Raw genomic sequence first — 19224 nt, forward strand, 5'->3', positions numbered from 1 at the left:
GGTTTATATAATTATTAGTATTAGATAGTAAATGATATCCAACAGATTTGGTCCTAATTTTTTTTTTTAATTTCGTTAACATTTATAGTTTAAATTCTGAATTAAAGATGATCTTTTAGGCCTTTTAGCACAAGTCCTGAAATCTGGTCGGACAACACATCTATTCATGTCATAACATTTATAATATTTCAATCGGACAACACATATATTCGTGTCATAACATTTATAATATTTCAATACAAAATATATTTTGTCATTAAATTTATATATAATAATTATTAAAATTTTTAAAAATAATATTTAATAATTTTTAATTTTTAATTTCATTAACAATTATGGTGTAAATTATGAATTTTTAATGCAGGTAGAGATGGTGGTTCAATCATACCAGGTGAATTTCGATAAGACTCAATTTCATGGGGTTTTTTTTTTTTTTTTAATTAGGTTTTGGATAGGGTTGAGTAATGATGCAAAAAAGTTAGGGTTGAGTTATGATCGAGTTTTAAACATATCTGTCATGTTTCAATCTAGTATATGTTTTAAAAATTATTTTTTAAATTATTTATTTGATTATATATATTATATATATTTAATTTTATATTTATATTAAAAAAATATTTTATTAATTTTAAATCATATCAAATATTATTTATAAAATATCGGATCGGATATAAAAAAAATTGTCAAATTAAATTATTGTAATATGAGTATAAAGTAGAGTCAAGTTCAGGGCGAGCAAAAACTCATCCCAATTTGATTTATTGTCATCCCTAAATACAAATCTTGAATTTTGATCAAACAACATTTATATATTCGTGTCATAACATTTATAACTGATAATATTTCAAATTATTTTAATATAAAAATATGAAATATATATTTTTATTAAATTTATATATAATAATTATTAAAATTTTAAATCGTATTATTTTTATTTTTATTATGTTTGTACTTATCATTATGTCATGATTTATTAAAATTTTAAAGTTACCAAAAAAATTTTAAATTGTTATTTATATATTTTTTAATTATATCATGATATATTAAATTTTGAATTGTACTATTTTTATATATTTTTAATCATATTAGTATATTTTTTTATTTATTTTATTTATTTTTTTAAGTTTATATTAAAAAATAAAGATATCTACATCAATCGCAGTGTAATTTTTCTCCCAATTAAAGTTGGCAGCTCAATTCAAGTCCGATGGATTTTGACCCAATCCAATTTTATAGAGTTGATTTTTTTTTAAATAAGGTTTTAGATTGGGTATTATTAAAAAAAAATCAGGGTCGGGTCGTATTTGGGTTTTAAGCAAACCTGACTTGATATTATATTTAAAAATTTTTTAATTATTTTTTAAAATTTTTATTTATATATAATTATATATTTATATTTTAAAAAATATTTTATTAATTTCGGATCGGATCAAATCGAATATTGTTTATCAATATCAGATTAAGTCAGATTTGAATATTAAAAAATAAAAAAATTTTTGAATCAAATTAAATTCAAATTTTATGATTACAAAATCGAATTAGATTCGAAACGAACAAAAACTCATCCCGCCCAACTCGTTGCCAACCTTACTCCCATCCAAGGATAATAGCATTCCAAGCATTCATTGGTTTTTTATTCTTGTTTATTTTTATTGCTTTAAGTTTCTGATCGAGGAATAAAGATGTCTTTTTCTTCTACTGCGCCAGCGCAGGATTGTTCTGCTCCCAACCAAGGATAACAGCATTCCTAGCATCCAAACGGAAGAATCTCTAGGGTTTAGCTTTGGACTGGAAAAAACAAAAAAGAGCGGGAGATACATTCTTAAATTCCCATTGAAAAAGCAATGCGAACTTATTTCAGTTTCCACTTTTCACTCACTCAACTGAAACTACTAATTGTCTCATCGACTCAACTCACTCCTCAAAAGATGTCCATCGGGGTTCGCCAACTCACCGTACTCGGCGAGTTCAAGCCGTTTGGATTAATCGCCGAGGCACTAGATGGAAAACCGCCAGACAATTCCACTGATAATTACGATTATTTCCTCTTCGATCCAGAAATCGCGAGACAACGAGATGACAACTTCTGTAATGACGCCTCGGTTGCCGCTCTCAGTGACCGCCGCGATCACGAGCTCTTCATTCGAGGCAACCGGTAAATAATTTCACCTTGCATTTATTTTACAAGATTGAAGCAATCAAGTTTTGAATTAAGGTAATCAATTCGACTCCTTTTCCTTTAAATTCTTGTAAGTTTGAACTTAGCGATAACAATTATCTAAATTTGCCTGCAACAGTATAATTTGGAGCATTGGTTCCAGAGTGTTTAAGAGATTTACCCTACCTTCTCCAGTAATCATGGTGAGTTTGTTAAACGATTAATGGATCGTGGAATTTATGTTTTAGCTATATGAAATTGATAGTTTTTAACTGAATGGAATTTGTTTTGACAACAATTTGACCTAAATTTTAGGCATGCTGGTGCCGTATGGGTGACATTTTCGAAGCTCTTCTCTGTGTCTTACAAATTGGTTCTTTAACAATCTATAATACATCTGGTAAGCATTGTAGATGAAAATTCGATCCTCAAAAAATCTTGTGATTTTTGCACTTACTTAATATTAATCCAACGAAGAAGCCTTAGGCAAAAGAATTGCAATTATTTTGACTGTAGTGCTACCAGGGTTCAATCTGAAGCACTCATAATGTTAGGGTTCATGTAGTACTTGTATGGAGCATGGACCTTGTAGTTGTGGATGGTTTTAATTTCATAATTGTATACAATAAACCATAGTTGATGTGAATTCTTTTATAATGGTGTGTTTTCATCTACTTTGTTCATTCTTTGTTCTTAAGTAAGCATTAAAGTGTCTTTCACAAAAGAATAAGGTAAGCATTAGAGTGTGGTTCATTCACTCTTTCTATCTCTCACTTTACTGTTGAAGAATAACTGAAGATTAAATGGCTTATTTCCACTCGAGGGGAGCCAATATCTTTATTATTAAACTGGTTTATTCCTTCCTAGGAATACTTTTTTCATCGAGTTCATTTTGGCTTATTGAATTCAGACTCTCAGAGTATTAGTTCAAGCCTGATTTCTTTTTGCAGAATGAAACTGATTTCCCAATGCTTTCGTTTTGTATAACAGGTGAAGTAGTGTCCATTCCGCTTCCTTGTTCCATCATATCTATATGGTCTCTTCCGTTTGGACTGTTGCTCCAGCAGGTGGCTGAAGGAAATTCAGTAACACATGGCCCTTTTTCATATTCAAGCCCTTCACTAGGTTCACGTGATATAATTCATAATAGAACAGAAATTAGGCACAGCACACAACATAATTTTAGTTTTCTGACCGCATATGATCATCTTATTGAGGGAGAATCAAGCTCAATATCCTCACATCTAATTCTGAAAGATCTATTGGAAGAACCACAGGTGTGTAATGGAATGCATCTTATTTTGAAATTTTGCATAAATTCCTGTCATTAAGATGCTTGTGTGTAGGTACATTCAATAACATTGATTCTTCATTTTGAGCCTTTTTGATATTTGATTTTACATTTAGAGTTAAAATTATAATTTGCAGTCAATTTGCATTGAAGAAAGAGGAAAACTGAACATAATGAGGGATTTTGATGAAAGAACAATTTGGACCAGTGATCAAATTCCTCTAATGGCATCATATAATAAAGGTTAACATTTAACTCTTGTGTGATTAATACTTTTCCCTGCTACTATTTCTTCTTTTTAAAAAAAAAAAAAATTGGGAGTGAAGATATGTTCCATCTATATCATTTATTTATGCCTTTGTGACTTTGTATGCAGTTAAAATGCAGCATTCAGTTTGGGTAGCTGAAGTTATTAATTCTAGTCTTGAAGTGGAAAATGCTAGTTTATCTGCTACAGTTCCTGCTGGTGTATTACCAAAGTGCTTTTGCTTCCGTAGAATATGGCAGGGAAAGGGTGCTCATACAGCTGCTTCTAAGGTGCTTGATATGTGTCATCATTAGCTCTATTTCTTGATGACTTTTCCTTTTTTAATTGGTTAACTATGGTAAATGTGTGTGTTGTAAAATTCTTGAACACTCGAAGGAGATGTTTGTTGTTGTATGACACTTGACAATCTTTTTCTATATGTTAGAAAAAGTCATCCAGAAAGTTGCGGCTAATGTTTTTGGTAAGAGTTTAGCTGTCTGCTTGGAAAATCAGATTGGGTTAAATAGATAGGTGCCTAGTCTGCCTGCTTCTTTCTTTCCAGAGAGGAAAAGTTAGTCATACTGGTCTTCAGCCTTCAGCCTTCAGCTGCCAAACATTCTTGTATTATAGTCCATTTCAATGCATCTTAGGTTCACAAATTTCTTTTTCAAAAACTTCCTTTTGAATTGATTATTTGGATGGATTTGCTTTATTTGGTAACAAGAATTGTTTGGAGATATGCTAAACACCATGTGTTTCAACTTTTGAAAATTTCTTTGCCATGATGTGTGGGAACAGTAGCCTTGGTAGGTATATCATATATGAACTTCTTTGACCTCTCTGGTCCAATTTTCATTTATGGTAATGGAAATGCATGCATTCAATCGTCTCTGTTATAGGAAGTATTCTCTTCAATGAAGGTTTTTTTTTTTTTTTTTTATATATACCTGTAAATGCGTCCATGTACAAAGGTGTGATTTAATGGATGATAGCCATGTTGAGAGAGGGAGAGAAAGACGAAGGAAGAAATATGTCGAAACTATAAAGATAGATGTTACTTTTCTAGCTTATGGATGATATGATCTTGAAGTAGAGTAGGATGGTGCAATATGATTCATATAGCTGATCCCATAACATATAGTAGGAAACAACTTAGTTTGTTGTTTTTATATTCCTTTCTTAGGAATAACTTTTGTTACATCTATTTTACATATTCTTGTTCTTCCTATCCCACTGGCTTCTCATCCACATTCTTTGAAGTTTATTTTTATTTTTATGGTGCTGTTTCCTTTATGGCATTTGATGATTTAGCTATCTGTATTTAACTAGTGGCCTCATATGTTTCCAGGTTTTTCTTGCAACAGATGATGATGCAGCTCATGTAATTTGTCTTCTTTTCTTAGAACAAAAAAAGTTACTGTCTTTAAGGCTTCAGACTGTTGAAATAAATAACGAGATTCTATATGATGTTAAACCTGATATGAGCTGGAGCATACCTGCAATTGCTGCTGCTCCTGTCATTGTGACACGACCCAGGTATCATTACCTTTGCTTTTGTTTTATTTTAAGTTGCTGATTTTTTATGATACTTAGGTATGATTTTCTCTGATTTTTTTACCAGAGTGAAGGTGGGACTATTGCCATATACTGATATCATTGTTTTGGCACCAGAAAATATATTACTCCTTTATGTAAGTTCTTCCCTTTTCATGCTTTTTACCTTAAGTTATAGTCTGGTTTTTATTATTTGTATAGCCAGTTCTTTGTTACTATTTTTATACTTTTTCTAGCAAAAGTAATTTTTTTGTCTCTTGCACGTTTCCTATTGCTGATATTTTATGATACTGCTACGGTCTTTCTGTAGTTTCTTCAATCTTGCTAACATGCAGTTAGTTATTTCTTTGCTTGTAACCCTTGCTTCAATTTTTCATGGAAGCTCAAAAATTTTTTTTTTTGCTGAGATAGGTTTTGCACTTTTTACTGGATGTATTGTCCATTTGGAAGTTCATCTTACCTCCTTGCCTTGACCTTTCTATTCTAGTGATCTCCATATCGTGTTGCAAAATTATGTTCCTCAAAACTACTACTGGTGTTTGGGTCCCATGATGGATTATGCAGTGGCTCTTGGTTTTCAAGCCTTTTGATCTCAGTTTTTGAAATGAGCTGATATGCGATAGGGATTAAGGGGAGTGAGAGATATAGCGTTAATGGACAGGTGAGGGCATAGTTTGGTAAGATAACTGAAGCAAGAAGAAGAGGATGAAGTCTAAATGTTTCATTTATGTAGGTATTGGGTCATTGAATGTATGTGGGAAGTTGGGCTCGCTTGGGTCTTGAAACTCGAATTTGGTCTTTTAGGTTCTAAGAAGTATGGTGGCTACCAGCTAACATTCCTTGAATTGGGAGATAAAAGCCCAACAATCAATAATAAATAAGAAAATATTTGTGAACTTTCAATCAAATAGAGGTAATGGTACTCCAAGATAAGTCAGTTTCTTAATGCCAATTATACAATATGATATATCCCTGAAGCCAATCTTACATTTAAGGCTCCAGTTTTATTATGTCTTGTACAAATTTTGAACAGTAGGTGAGTACAGCCTAGATGCACATAAGTCATTCATGCCCAATTCCAGGGAAAGTAAATCGCTTAATAATTTTCTTCTGCTTTCATCTTTAATCTTTTGATTGTATTATCTTCTATTCCTGATTTAACATCAATAAAAGATTGATTGACTATTGTTTTGCCAGCTGTTCATAATCTACTTGTGCTGTAAATGCAGTCAGGGAAGCAATGCCTTTGCAGGTATCTGCTGCCTCCATGTTTGGGCAAAGGTCGTCCCTCCCATAATTTGGGATTCTTAGAAGCGGCATCGATTTCTCATGACCTGAAGATTGTGGGACTCGCTGATGCCGTTGAGGCGCATATCAATGTGAAAGTAAATAATTGGCAGGTAGTAACTTATGTTCTTAGTTTATCATCAAGTGCTCTACTTGTGTTATTCAATATGTCATTATTTCTTTGACAAGTGTGTGGTTTTATTTTTATTTATTTATTTGTTCTATTGCATGACCTTTTTGGCCCTTGTAAATGAAGCTTTTACTTTCTGTTTCTACTAATATTACAAGTGCTTATAGTTTTATACTAGGGACAATTTTGGATGCCCTTGAATTAGTTGTACTGATTGGCCAAAAAAAATTAGTTGTTCCGCATTGCAATCTATAAAAGTTTCTTGCTTATGTCTTAGTTATAAGCTTTAACGGCTTCTATTTGCCATGTATATGCAGATGTTTCGATGTGCACTACGAAGAAGTCCTTCATCATCGTTGGCAAATGATTCCATCTCAGCATTGGCTGAGGGGCTCAGTCCGAGTTTCTATAACCATTTTCTTGTTTTTCTTTGGGGAGATGGTGATTCTGGCTACTTGTCAGAGGGTAATTCTACTGTTGATTCAGAATGGAACTCTTTTTGTGATACCATCATGCAAATGTGCAAGAAGTCATCTGTAGTTTCTCAAGAGATTCCAAAATCATCTTGGGAGTTTCTTCTTAATAGCAAATTTCACAAGAACTACTTCAAAATAAACTCTATGATTGAATTGGCTTCTATAACAGCACTTGATAAGCCAGGATTGGATTTCACGAGATCAAATATAGATGGTACAAAAAGTTCAGAAAAATCAATTTACTCTGATCTATTGATGGAGAGTTTGGATTCTCTGCATGCAGTTTATGAAAGTTTGAAAATGGATAATCTCCGGGGAAGGTAAATCTAAATCCTATCCATGTGAAGAATGTTTCTTCACATGCTTTAGTTTGTAAAGACTTTTTACAACTAATCTTTGTCTCTGTTGTTTATTTTTTATTGCTTTTTTTTTTTTTTTTGTTGTTGTCTTGACAGCAATTTTTTTCAATGCAGTTACTTCGATAATCCCTGTTCCATGAAAAATTTTAAAATACTACTACGTTAAATGATATTGAATAATGTCCTAGTAACTAGATGATTTGTGACAAGAGTTCTTATAATAGGGATCATGATTTATTCTCTAAAGAATTTGGACAAGATTTCTGTTCTGATATAATTGTGAGGTTAAGTGTTGCAGAAATTTTGAATTAATCTGAGAACTTGAAGTTGGCTATAATGTAGTGGCTGTTCATATTTACTGATCATGTTTTTTTATTTACATCAGTAGTTTGCAAAAATATCTCTGATTTTGTGTTTTTTGGTGCAAATTTCTAAAAGGGATTTGGAGCTTCTGGCAATTCTGTTGTGTAATATTGCAAAATTCTTGGGTGAAGAATGCTATTTGGATCATTATGTCCGTGATTTTCCTGTTCTCTGCAAGACAGTCAGAATGGGTGCAAAGTCTTTGTCCAGGAAAACTCCTTTCAGTTTATTCAGATGGCTGGAAAATTGTTTGCTACATGGATGTACTCCTGATAATGCTAACAATCTTCCACTTGTAATTTGTAAAGATGGAAGTTCTGTGGTGGGCTGGACAAGGAAAATCATCTCTTTTTACAGTTTATTATGTGGTGCTAAACTCATAGGAAAGAAGCTTTCATCTGGTGTTAGCTGCAACATTGCCTCTGGATCATTTTGTTCTAATGAGGAGCTCACAGTGTTGGCAATGGTTGGGGAGAAATTTGGATTGAAAGAGTTGGATTCTTTGCCTTCTGGTGTATCTCTTCCTCTTCGACATGTAACCTCCAGTAACTCATAATGCATGGAATCTTTAAATTAAATTCTGTGAAGGCTTGAAGATAATGATTTTAGTGCTAGTGTCTGTAAAAGTATAATAAAAAAGGAATACTAGGTTAGTAATGTTCAATGTAAATATTACCAATCACTATTATTGTTCATTCTGGTCTTTGTATGTTAATATGTTTTTCATACTAAATAGATTTGTTATTCATTCTCAGCCATGATGATGCTTTGATTTTAATTGTTGCACTTCTACATTTTCGTTGTGGTCCCTCCATTATGAAATCATTCTTCCTTTATGTGATGTCTCTTTGTCCTGTTACTTAGAGAAGAAACTTCGATGTTGCCCCCGAAAGGATCTTATCAGATTTGTGATTTTTAATGATAAATTAAGAGAATGGAACTTCTTAAAAGTCTGTCTCATTGTATAAGCTGTTAAATAACTTTTTGTTTCTTGACTGATGCATCTGTGTTTCGTAGGCTTTGGATAAGTGTCGGGAATCTCCTCCTGCTGACTGGCCTGCAGCTGCATATGTGCTTCTTGGTCGAGAGGACTTGGCTTTATCTTGTTTGGCACATTTATGCAAATTTAAGGAACTTGAAACACAAACAAATATGAATTTGGTCTCTATGTCTACACCTTACATGCTGCATTTGCATCCTGTAACCATTCCTTCAACAGTATCTGATACCATCGGTTTGGAAAGCACCAGATTAGAGGATACAGATTCCATTGATGGATCAATGGCAGATGGCATGGAGAACATATTCAGCTGTTGCAACCAGTTGCGTTATGGTCGGGATCTACGATTAAATGAGGTCTGTTTTGGTCCATTATTTTGAATAATAATGTCAAAGTGCTGTATATTCCTTCAATTGTTGTTCGTATTTCTTGTTGTATGTTTATGGATCTTTTTTATTTAATTATTATGGAAAATGTAAATATGGTTCTTGAAATTTCTTTTGTCTCTTCCAACTTGCCACTGTCACTGCTACTAGGTTAGGCGTCTTCTATGCTCTGCAAGACCTGTGGCTATTCAAACATCTGTCAACCCTAGTGCCTCTGATCAGGAACTCCAACAGGTATGCTACTTTCGTTGCTTGGTTTGAATGTTGTATAGTTAGTTCTTTTCCCTCCAGCGTATTGTAGCTTTGTTTTTAATTGTTAGCTAATAAATTGGTCTGACAATGTGTGATACGACATGCTTCTCTATATGTTCTTAGATCACCATTCTTAACACAGGCAGAATGCAGTAACCTACATTATTCTTCCATTTTTTAACGTCCCTGATAATTTCTTTACAAGGAGATAGTGATAATGTGTAAGAAGGCTTAAGATTTTATCATGAATCTCTGACAGAATAATGCAGTAACAGCTTACAGAATGGTATTGACCTAGTTTGGTATTCTCTTCTCTCTTACATGTTACCCATCCTTTTAGAAGAGAAATAATATGGCGGCTAGTTTCTTTGGACACATGGCTCAATGCAGATTACATACTACTATGTTGCTTTATTGTTTTGTTTGTACAGGCTCAGCTCTGGCAGCTTGCACAAAGGACTACTGCTCTTCCTCTTGGCCGTGGGGCATTTACTCTTGCAACTATTTATACTCTTTTAACAGAGGTACTCATGCTTTGTGTTTTTACATCTATTTTCATCAGTTGATTTTTTATTTTATGAAATTGATTACTCAAAGTTAGACACTACCTTTTTTGATGGAATCTCTTGCAACTTTATGTAGGCCTTTACTGTCCCAAAGCTTGTTTTAGCAGGTCGGTTGCCTGCCCAACAAAATGCTACTGTAGGTTCATTCAAAATTCTTGCTTCAGTTCATTGCTATTTCTTTTCTTTTTCACGTGCATTTATTCTTTGGGTGATATCACATATGCTGTCAAGTTTCGCTTTGCATGAGTAACTGTATTATCAATTATGGCAATTTTGAATGGAAACTTTCAGCAAAATATTATTGTATTTGGAATATAATTCTTGCTCTATGTTTTCAAGATTTATTGCCTATTATGTTTTGACTGTAGGAAGCTTGGGTTAAGATTTTGTGTTTAGCCACAGAAACTCTGTATAATAATGCTCTCATCCTTACTCTCCTTTGCATCATTTGCACAGTGTTTTTTCTTTTTTGTATTCATTGTCTACATTTGTTGCACTGATAGGTTAATCTTGATCCTAACATAAGGAACATACAAGAACTTAAATCATGGCCAGAGTTCCACAATGCTGTTGCTGCTGGGTTAAGGCTGGCCCCACTTCAGGTTTATATAATATCTCACAAATATATAGTTAAAAGTACCTCCCGAAATTTGAGACTGTATGTTCTTATTTATGTCGATTTGAAAGTCTATGCTCTATCTAGGTTCATTTTCTGTTGCTTCAGCTGTCTTAGTGCTAATGTATTATGTGGTATATGCATGCGTGCTTTTTGGTCTTGTTTGTCCTGAATTATTATGTAATGCATTTAAACTTTTACAGGGAAAAGTATCAAGAACATGGATAGTATATAACAAGCCTGAGGAACCAAATGTAGTTCATGCTGGACTTCTCCTTGCTCTGGGATTACATGGATTTCTACGTGTTTTAACTATTACAGACATATACCAATATTTTTCACAGGTTATTCATTTACACTTTCTTCATGCAATTGATTGGTTGTGCACAACATCATTAGTTATGTGATGATCCTGTGTCTTGTTCTGGAATTCTCAATATAAAAGAAGGGGAGAAATCAGTATTGACTAAATGCATTTTCCGAAAGAAAGAAAGAATTTTAAAGTGAAAAATCTTGTTTCAGAATAATTTTGAAATGACCTGAATGTAAGTGCATTTGCTTTGTGATTTCTGGTATCTCAATAGCTGTAATCACTGACGTGGAAGTCTTTTAATCACAGCATGTAATAGGCTTATTACTTTTGATAAAAAAACATTGAATACTCAAATAGCTTTTCTTTTCATTAGGTTTTAAGATACTTAACTGATGTTTTTCACCAACAGGAACATGAAAGCACAACTGTAGGCTTAATGCTTGGCCTGGCAGCTTCTTATAGGGGGACCATGCAACCTGCAATATCAAAGGTAATAATATATACTCGTTTGAGCTTTAACATGTGCTTCTACCTTGATCTCTTGTTGTTTATAAGCTGAGGTACCCAAGGTTTTTTGTTAATATAACATTCTTCCACCATTTATCTGCTACCAATTATTTGACCTGAATAATGGTTCTACCCTACACAGTGCCTTTATGTGCATATACCTGCTCAACATCCATCTTCCTTTCCGGAGTTGGAGCTACCAACATTGCTGCAGGTAAGACATTGCACTGCTCTCACTATATCATTTACCACTGCTCTCACTATATCATTTACCTATATGCTGGAGGAATTTATACACAGATTCATTTATATTTGTCATCGGATTGCCAGCATTGACATTTGAACTGAAATAAACCTTGCACATGCAACTTTAGTGAGTAGTGAAAAAATATTGTTGTCTGAGCTTCTTTATATGAACATTAAAGTTGCCTTATATGTTTATTTTTATCTATTCTTTAAAATAGTTATTCCTACAACTTTTTGTGGATCTACAGACTGCAGCACTAATGTCAGTTGGGCTTCTTTTTGAAGGATCAGCACATCCCCAAACAATGCAAACATTATTGGTATGTTGTTTCCCCTTATAGTTCTTTTGCTAATCAAACTAAGATGATGGTGTTTTTCTTATAATTGTAGGTCAACAAGTTTCCTGACTACTAGTTGGGAAAAAATTCAAAACTATATTTGAAATGCATACTAACATACATATATACAAATGGATATATACATACATAATGAATGAGTGTGTACACACACACACACACACATACACATGTTATATATCCTTTACATTCCACTTTCTTTGTACAACTGATTTCTGGTAACTACAACTATTTGCATTAGTCTATGGTTTGTTGGTCAATGATGAAGCTTCCACTTAAAAAACAATTGTTTTGAAGTTTTGGTAGGTTACTAACTAATCAATTTTTATGCATGAGTTTTGATTGTTGAAGTTGAGTTTTTATGTAGAAAATTGAAGAAATCTGTAGAATAAAACTATTTTATTCTTCTATATTTTTCTTATTACAATAGTAGAATTGCATGAAAATATATAGGCTAAAGACTGAATATTCTTGGCCTTAAAACCCAAGATTTTCTTGCATTAAAACAGCTAATCAAATGAGTAATTTACTCTCTACGGATAATAGAAAAATATCTAATGGATTTGGTGTAATTACCCAAATCACTTCTTTTTCTAAAAATAAGAGACTTAACTAAAATAGATAAAGCCAATCAATCAAGTAATAATGAAGATTAGATTTCCACAAAAGTAAAGTTGGATTCTGCTTATTAGCATCAATGGTTAATGGGAGCATTTCAACTACAAATCTTTTTATTCTAATCTGCAATTTTCCAATCATAACAAAGAATTATATAGGGGTCCATCATTTATATGTATGAGTTACTTATTGGACCTTACACAATTCTGAATTGTGTTTGGTTAACAATTGGTTAATTGTATGCAATAATTGTAGGTAATGTGCGCCCATGGTTAATATGGTTTATTCTTTGATATTTTGTTATAATAATGCAAATGCTTGCCCCTATCTTTGTAAACATATGCAGCACCTTTAGACTGTTTCTACATTGTCTCTAGAATCTTAATTGTATAGCATATGTCTTGTGGTTAAACTTATGTGTTATTACTTGCAGGGTGAAATAGGCCGAAGAAGTGGAGGTGACAACGTCCTTGAAAGGGAGGGTTATTCTGTTTCTGCAGGCTTTTCGTTGGGTCTTGTTGCATTAGGTATGGATCATTCAGGGCTTTTATATTAATGAATGTCTTTAAGTTTTTGTCCTAGCTAACTGCTATCTTAAATGAAGGCCGAGGGGAAGACGCATTTGGATTTATGGATACACTGGTTGATCGACTATTCCAATATATTTGTGGAAAGGAAATTCGTAATGTATGCTGTCCAGTTCAAACTTGCTTTGTTCTTTTGCATTTTCTTCTGGTGGATGATATGGATTCATAATCAATGCTTTTGCAGCATAGTTCTTAGTTCTGTACAATAAGAACTATAGCATCTTGATCTGCCCATATGACTATCTTGGGAAGGAAGATGTATTTCCACATGTTTTTTCCCTTGATTTTCTATACATTTTCTGAAGTGAAACTCCTCTCTCTCTCTCTCTTTCTCTCTGCTTTTGCCAACTATTTTCTATCAGGAAAGATCCCTCCTGCTTGCAGCGTCAATGGATGAACACAGCCGAGGCACTGGGCAGGTTTGTTACCTATCTTTGACTTAATGAAGTTAACTTTAAACCTTGTGTTTGAAAAAAATGTCATATACAAGATTTGTTTCCTCTAGGCAACTGATATCTGTTGTTTTGGTATATTAGATGATGGACGGAACCACTGTCAATGTTGATGTCGCTGCTCCTGGGGCTATAATAGCTCTTGCTCTAATGTTTTTGAAGGTAATTTTCAACATAGAAAAATATAAATGGAATACCCAATTTTTTGTATATGACAAATCTGAATTACTCACCTTTCCCATTTTACACGACAGAGTGAATCAGAGGTGATTGTTTCTAGGCTTACAATCCCTCAAACGCGTTTTGATTTTCAATATGTGAGGCCTGATTTTATAATGCTTCGTGTCATTGCTCGGAATTTGATAATGTGGGGCAGGTAATGTACTTAATAATTATGTCTTAACAATTGAATCATTCAGTATTTAAGCTTCTAGTCCTTAGATCTGAGTTTAAGGTTATCCTCTTCAGGATTCATCCCTCTAAAGATTGGATTCAGTCCCAGATTCCTGAAATTGTGAAAAATGGTGTCAAAGACCTTAGAGATGATACCGTGGATATTGATGAAATGGATTTAGAAACTTTTGTCCAGGCTTATGTCAATATAGTAGCTGGGGCATGTATTTCTCTTGGTATGGTATTTCTGCTGATTCATATGTTATTCATTATGTTTAGTCTTGCATATTCTCAACCTTAACACTCACCAAAAAAGGGAGGCCATCTTAAATCTGTTATGATTAATTGTTGGCAGGGTTGAGATTTGCTGGCACAAAGGATGCAAGTGCACAGGAATTGCTGTATGAATATGCTGTCTACTTTCTGAATGAGGTCTTACATACAATATGATACTGCTCAATGAGTACAATTTGTTTTGGGGAGATAAATGAGTTATTCTAATGGCTGCAGATCAAGCCTGTTTCCACTACAAGCTGGAATACCTTCCCCAAGGGTTTATCTCAGTATGTTGATCGAGGCACATTGGAGATATGCCTTCACCTTATTGTCCTCTCCTTGTCTGTGGTGAATGAAATTGACTATCTGATCATTATTTTCTTATGCCTAATTTTGTCTAGTAATAGTGGTGACATCTGAGGCATTTTGAAAGCAGGTTATGGCTGGTTCTGGACATTTACAAACTTTCCGTCTTTTAAGGTTTCTCCGCAACCAGAGCTCTGTAGATGGGCATGCTAATTATGGTATCCAGATGGTGGTAAGGTTTCTACTCATGTCATAGTGAGGGATCCAACCGAATATCAACTGCTTATTCTGTACTTTTTTCCCAGCAGATTTTATGATTTAAGAAACTCTAATGTGCTTATTTTTTTGATTTCCTCGTGCATATAAGCTTTAAAATTATGTTTGAAAGTACTTATTGTATTCTGAGTGTATAAGATAAAGATATGTAGTTGGTTTATGCATATGGATTCTACAATTCACCTGTTATTAAAGAAAGTATATGTTGTTTATCATCACATAGTTCAAGCTGTTAACATCTTGTCCACTGCCATGTTAAATGGCTATATCATCGTTGAATCTGCATAATTGAGGTCTTATAAACCCATCGAAGCATGAAGTGTTAAATGATTCTTTTTCCTTTTCATTCATGGAACATTAGGAATGTCTATATGGCCAACCCGTCATCCAAAAACAATCCAGAATATATTAGTATGGTATGGCTTCTTGGTCGTAAGTCACTGTGCTACCCAAGATGGACTTCTTCCATGATATGAAGTATATTATGTTTGCTTGCATTAATCTAAAATTGATTGTTTAACTAACATAAATTCAACCAATTTGCTTGTTTCTAGGCATCTTAATTTATTTGTAAGTATGCACTGATTTTAGGTGAGCTTAGCAATTGGTTTCTTGTTTCTTGGTGGAGGCATGAAGACATTTTCTACCAGCAACAGTTCGATTGCTGCATTGCTTATTACTCTTTATCCACGGTTACCTACTGGACCAAATGATAACCGTTGCCACCTTCAGGTATGTTAAGGTTGATTATAAGGGTGGTTTCAGGCTGCTTAAAATTGATTGGGAATGGTATATGGTTCAGGTTCAGCACAAGCACTGCAAAAGATTTTTTGCTATTTGTTTTAGGCAGTATACTCCAGTTGGTCCTATCTGTGCTTGAAGAGACTAGAATTCTTTTTTCTTTTTCCTTATTAGGACATATGTTGTACTTTTACCTCCTTTCTATAAGTAAGTGTATTTTCCAGGCATTTAGACATTTGTATGTCCTTGCAACGGAGGCTCGCTGGCTTCAAACTGTTGATGTCGACACTGGCCTCCCTGTTTATGCTCCACTTGAATTAACTATCAGGGAAACTGAGCATTATTCTGAAACAAGTTTTTGTGAGGTTACTCCATGCATTCTGCCTGAGCGTTCAATTGTAAGTTTCAAGATCCATTACAAACTTACTAGGATTATCATTATCTCCAGACTTTCTTTAACTTACATTGAAGTGAACCTGGGAGTTTAATTAGCATGAATCTGTTGACATGGAAAGCATTTATGGCATGGAAGAACTTATTTTCTGTTGCTAGTGTAATGAATCTTGTAAAATAATCCAAGTTACAGGCAAATTGCATGTCATCTATCTCAGAACTAGCTGTTTGCCATGTCTGTTAATTAGAAAAATGGTTTTGTATTTAGTGCTTAATTTAACATGCTGTTGCAGTTGAAGACAGTTAAAGTCTGTGGCCCTCGATACTGGCCTCAAGTGATTGAGCTTGTTCCTGACGGTGGGTGGAGTTTTGTTGCTGCAATTTTCTTGCTATATGTCAATTCGCATATTTCTGATAATTTAAATTGTTCCCCTACAGATGAGCCTTGGTGGAGTTTTGGGGACAGGAATGACCCATTTAACTCTGGTGTTCTCCATGTGAAAAGGAAGGTTGGAGCTTGTTCATATGTGGATGATCCCATAGGGTGTCAGTCGCTACTTTCACGAGCAATGCACAAGGTTTTGTTGACAGACTTTACCACTAACCATCCCTTTCTCAAATACAGTTCAGTCCTAACATGGATGTTGGTTTGTCTATTACTTAGATGTTTGGTTTGACAAGTCTTAGAGCAGGCAATCCAAGTAATAACAGCAACAGTGGACCTGGTGCTGTTACTGTTGAGCAGCTGGTCAGCACCTTCTCATCTGATCCTAGCTTAATAGCTTTTGCACAACTTTGCTGTGACCTTTCCTGGAATGGCAGGCAAGTCCGAAAATCTCCATTTTTATTTGTTGCCAGATTCAGGCCTCCACTCACATGGGCCTAGACTTTATTTGTGCTTCCATACGGTCCCTTCCTCTCTCTTTCTCGTTCTCATGGTAAATTTGGGTGCTCTATTCATGGTCTTTTGAATGGTTTGCTAATCAGGATTACAATTGTAATTCATATGAAGCGTTGAAAATTATTTATTCTGCATGTTCAAGGTGCATATGTTATCATCTATTTTGTAATTTAGATGCAGTGATTGTTGGAAAATGAAAAGAAAATGGAGACAACTGTGATGCTCTTTTTTTTCTCTATTCAAAAGGACTACTTTTTCATTCCCAAATCAACATGCTTGCAGATCTCATGTTGATTTCCAGGAGTTTTGCTTGCAAGTACTATTTGAGTGCATAAGCAAGGACAGACCATCTCTTTTGCAGGTAGTCTGATTTAGTGATAAATTCTGCTTTATTATATAGGACTTTTTTCAATTACAATGCGATGTCAGTTGTAAATGAATTAATTTCTTGGCATACCAATAGTCTGTTAATCTAATCAAGTCTCATCAGTATCAAGTGAAAATGATCTTTTTTACATTTTTTGTAATTGTTTAAATGTTTTTGTCTATGCTTACTTTGCTCGTCTTCTATTTCTCAACATGTGAATGTCTTCATAATAATTCACAATTATTCATGGCTTTCTGCTTTTTAGATCTATTTGTCCTTGTACACCACAATTGGTTCATTGGCAGAGCAGGTTTCCAGTAGCAATATTGTTGTTAGCGACTCACTGTCTCTCTCTAATTTAAAGGTACTTTTCCATAGCAGCTTTATGTATGCTTGTTTCATGGTGCAGTTATTTAAGTTGTGCAATCTGTTTTTTTTTTTTTGTTGTGTAAACAACTAAAATACTTATGTTATAGCGATCACAAATTGCATAAATACTAGTCTTGGTTGTTAAACATCTGGTTCTGTTTTAATTTCAGAAATGTAAGAACAAAATCTTCTGTCTATAATGCTTCCAAATTGTATTGGATGTGACATGTAGAATGAGATGCTGATTATACTCAGGGGGCAGTTAACATAGATAGCTATGAACAGAGTTGAGGAAGGGGCTGATTTTGGGCCTGTTTTGGTTCAAATTCTTCAAATGGTTCCTGATTGTCTGAAGTTTACCCTCTTTATGCAGCATTGGTTTGTTTTGGCTTTTGGGTCATCAGATGCACTTGTGTCCATCTGCCTTCTTTATTGTTTTCATGGCCTTTTGGAATTTGCATGGCCCTAATCTATTACTAGAGAAACTTGATTGTCAGTCTTATCTTAAGAACTCCATTACCATGTTATATTTCAATGCATGATCTGTGGGATGAGTTGCCATAGCTCTGCCTTCCTCGATCCGTCAATGTATAGCAGCAATGTGGATTGATGTTAATTGATTTATTGGTTTGTGCAGTTATCATTACAAACCTTATGACATCCTTACTTTTTTGCAGCTTGCACTGTCCTATAATGAGGCTGTGTTGAGGGGAAGGCTAACCACTGCAAGAGGCAGCATTGTTCAATCCATCTTTTTAGGGTCTCTTCGGAAACGAGTCGAAGAACTTCTAAATTGTTCGGAGGCATTAAAAACTGATTTGTGTAATTATTTGAACTTCGGTAGTTGGCCTAACGATGGAGTGAAAAATTCAGCACTTCTTTCTTGGTATCTTCAATGGTTCAGTGTGCCAGCTACTCCTACGATCAAGGCAACAATGGACAAAATTAAGCTCAAGAACATCTCATTGTCTGCTGTTCCTTTGTTATGTTTGTTATTACCAGGCACTCACATAAACGCAATTGAAGAGATAAATCAGTTTCTGTTGTCTTCCTGAGTGGGCAAATGAAGACCTGAGAGCATTTTCCTGTCTGGTGCCTACTTTTTGTTGTGGCATCTTCCAAGGTAGAAGCTTATTCGAAATCGTTCTTAAATGAACATGGCAAAGGGGCAAAGTGAAACAGATTTACAATGAGAAGAATTACATGCTTTCTGCCGGTCTATATTCCAAGCATTTGATGCTGACATGATCTGATGTGAAGAAATGTATTGAAAATTATATATGAAGATTTGCGAATTTGTATTTTATAAAATATTAAAATTTATATAATAATTTTTGTTACTACTAATATATAATTTTTTTATTTTATTAAATTCATATATAATAATTATTATAATTTTAAATTGTATTATTTTTGTATTTTATTTTTGCATCGCATT

General features: G+C 33.9%; 1 protein-coding gene across 2 annotated transcripts; it reads left to right on the top strand.

The window, feature by feature from the left end:
• The first annotated feature begins 1793 nt into the window (after positions 1–1793).
• Positions 1794–19188, top strand: LOC111296124 (anaphase-promoting complex subunit 1-like). 2 transcript variants are annotated; one of them, XM_022890199.2, is made up of 37 exons: positions 1794–2155; positions 2298–2361; positions 2474–2558; positions 3149–3435; positions 3587–3692; positions 3826–3986; positions 5045–5232; positions 5318–5387; positions 6480–6650; positions 6985–7463; positions 7941–8400; positions 8883–9221; positions 9402–9485; positions 9935–10027; positions 10146–10205; positions 10573–10671; positions 10889–11029; positions 11408–11488; positions 11648–11719; positions 12000–12071; positions 13159–13252; positions 13330–13412; positions 13675–13731; positions 13849–13926; positions 14019–14140; positions 14233–14393; positions 14513–14589; positions 14668–14781; positions 14870–14971; positions 15607–15747; positions 15981–16154; positions 16443–16506; positions 16588–16727; positions 16814–16971; positions 17333–17411; positions 17683–17781; positions 18464–19188. In XM_022890199.2, the coding sequence occupies exons 1-37, from the start codon at positions 1845–1847 to the stop codon at positions 18839–18841; spliced, it is 5544 nt and encodes a 1847-aa protein (XP_022745934.2). In that variant the 5' UTR covers positions 1794–1844; the 3' UTR covers positions 18842–19188. The 2 variants fall into 2 exon arrangements, with proteins under 2 accessions (XP_022745934.2, XP_022745936.2); XM_022890201.2 differs by having other exon boundaries at positions 2098–2215.
• Positions 19189–19224: the final 36 nt, after the last annotated feature.

The sequence above is a fragment of the Durio zibethinus genome, chromosome 12, assembly GCF_047325235.1.
Source record: "Durio zibethinus cultivar Kanyao isolate XHJ-2024 chromosome 12, ASM4732523v1, whole genome shotgun sequence".
NCBI lineage: Eukaryota > Viridiplantae > Streptophyta > Magnoliopsida > Malvales > Malvaceae > Durio > Durio zibethinus.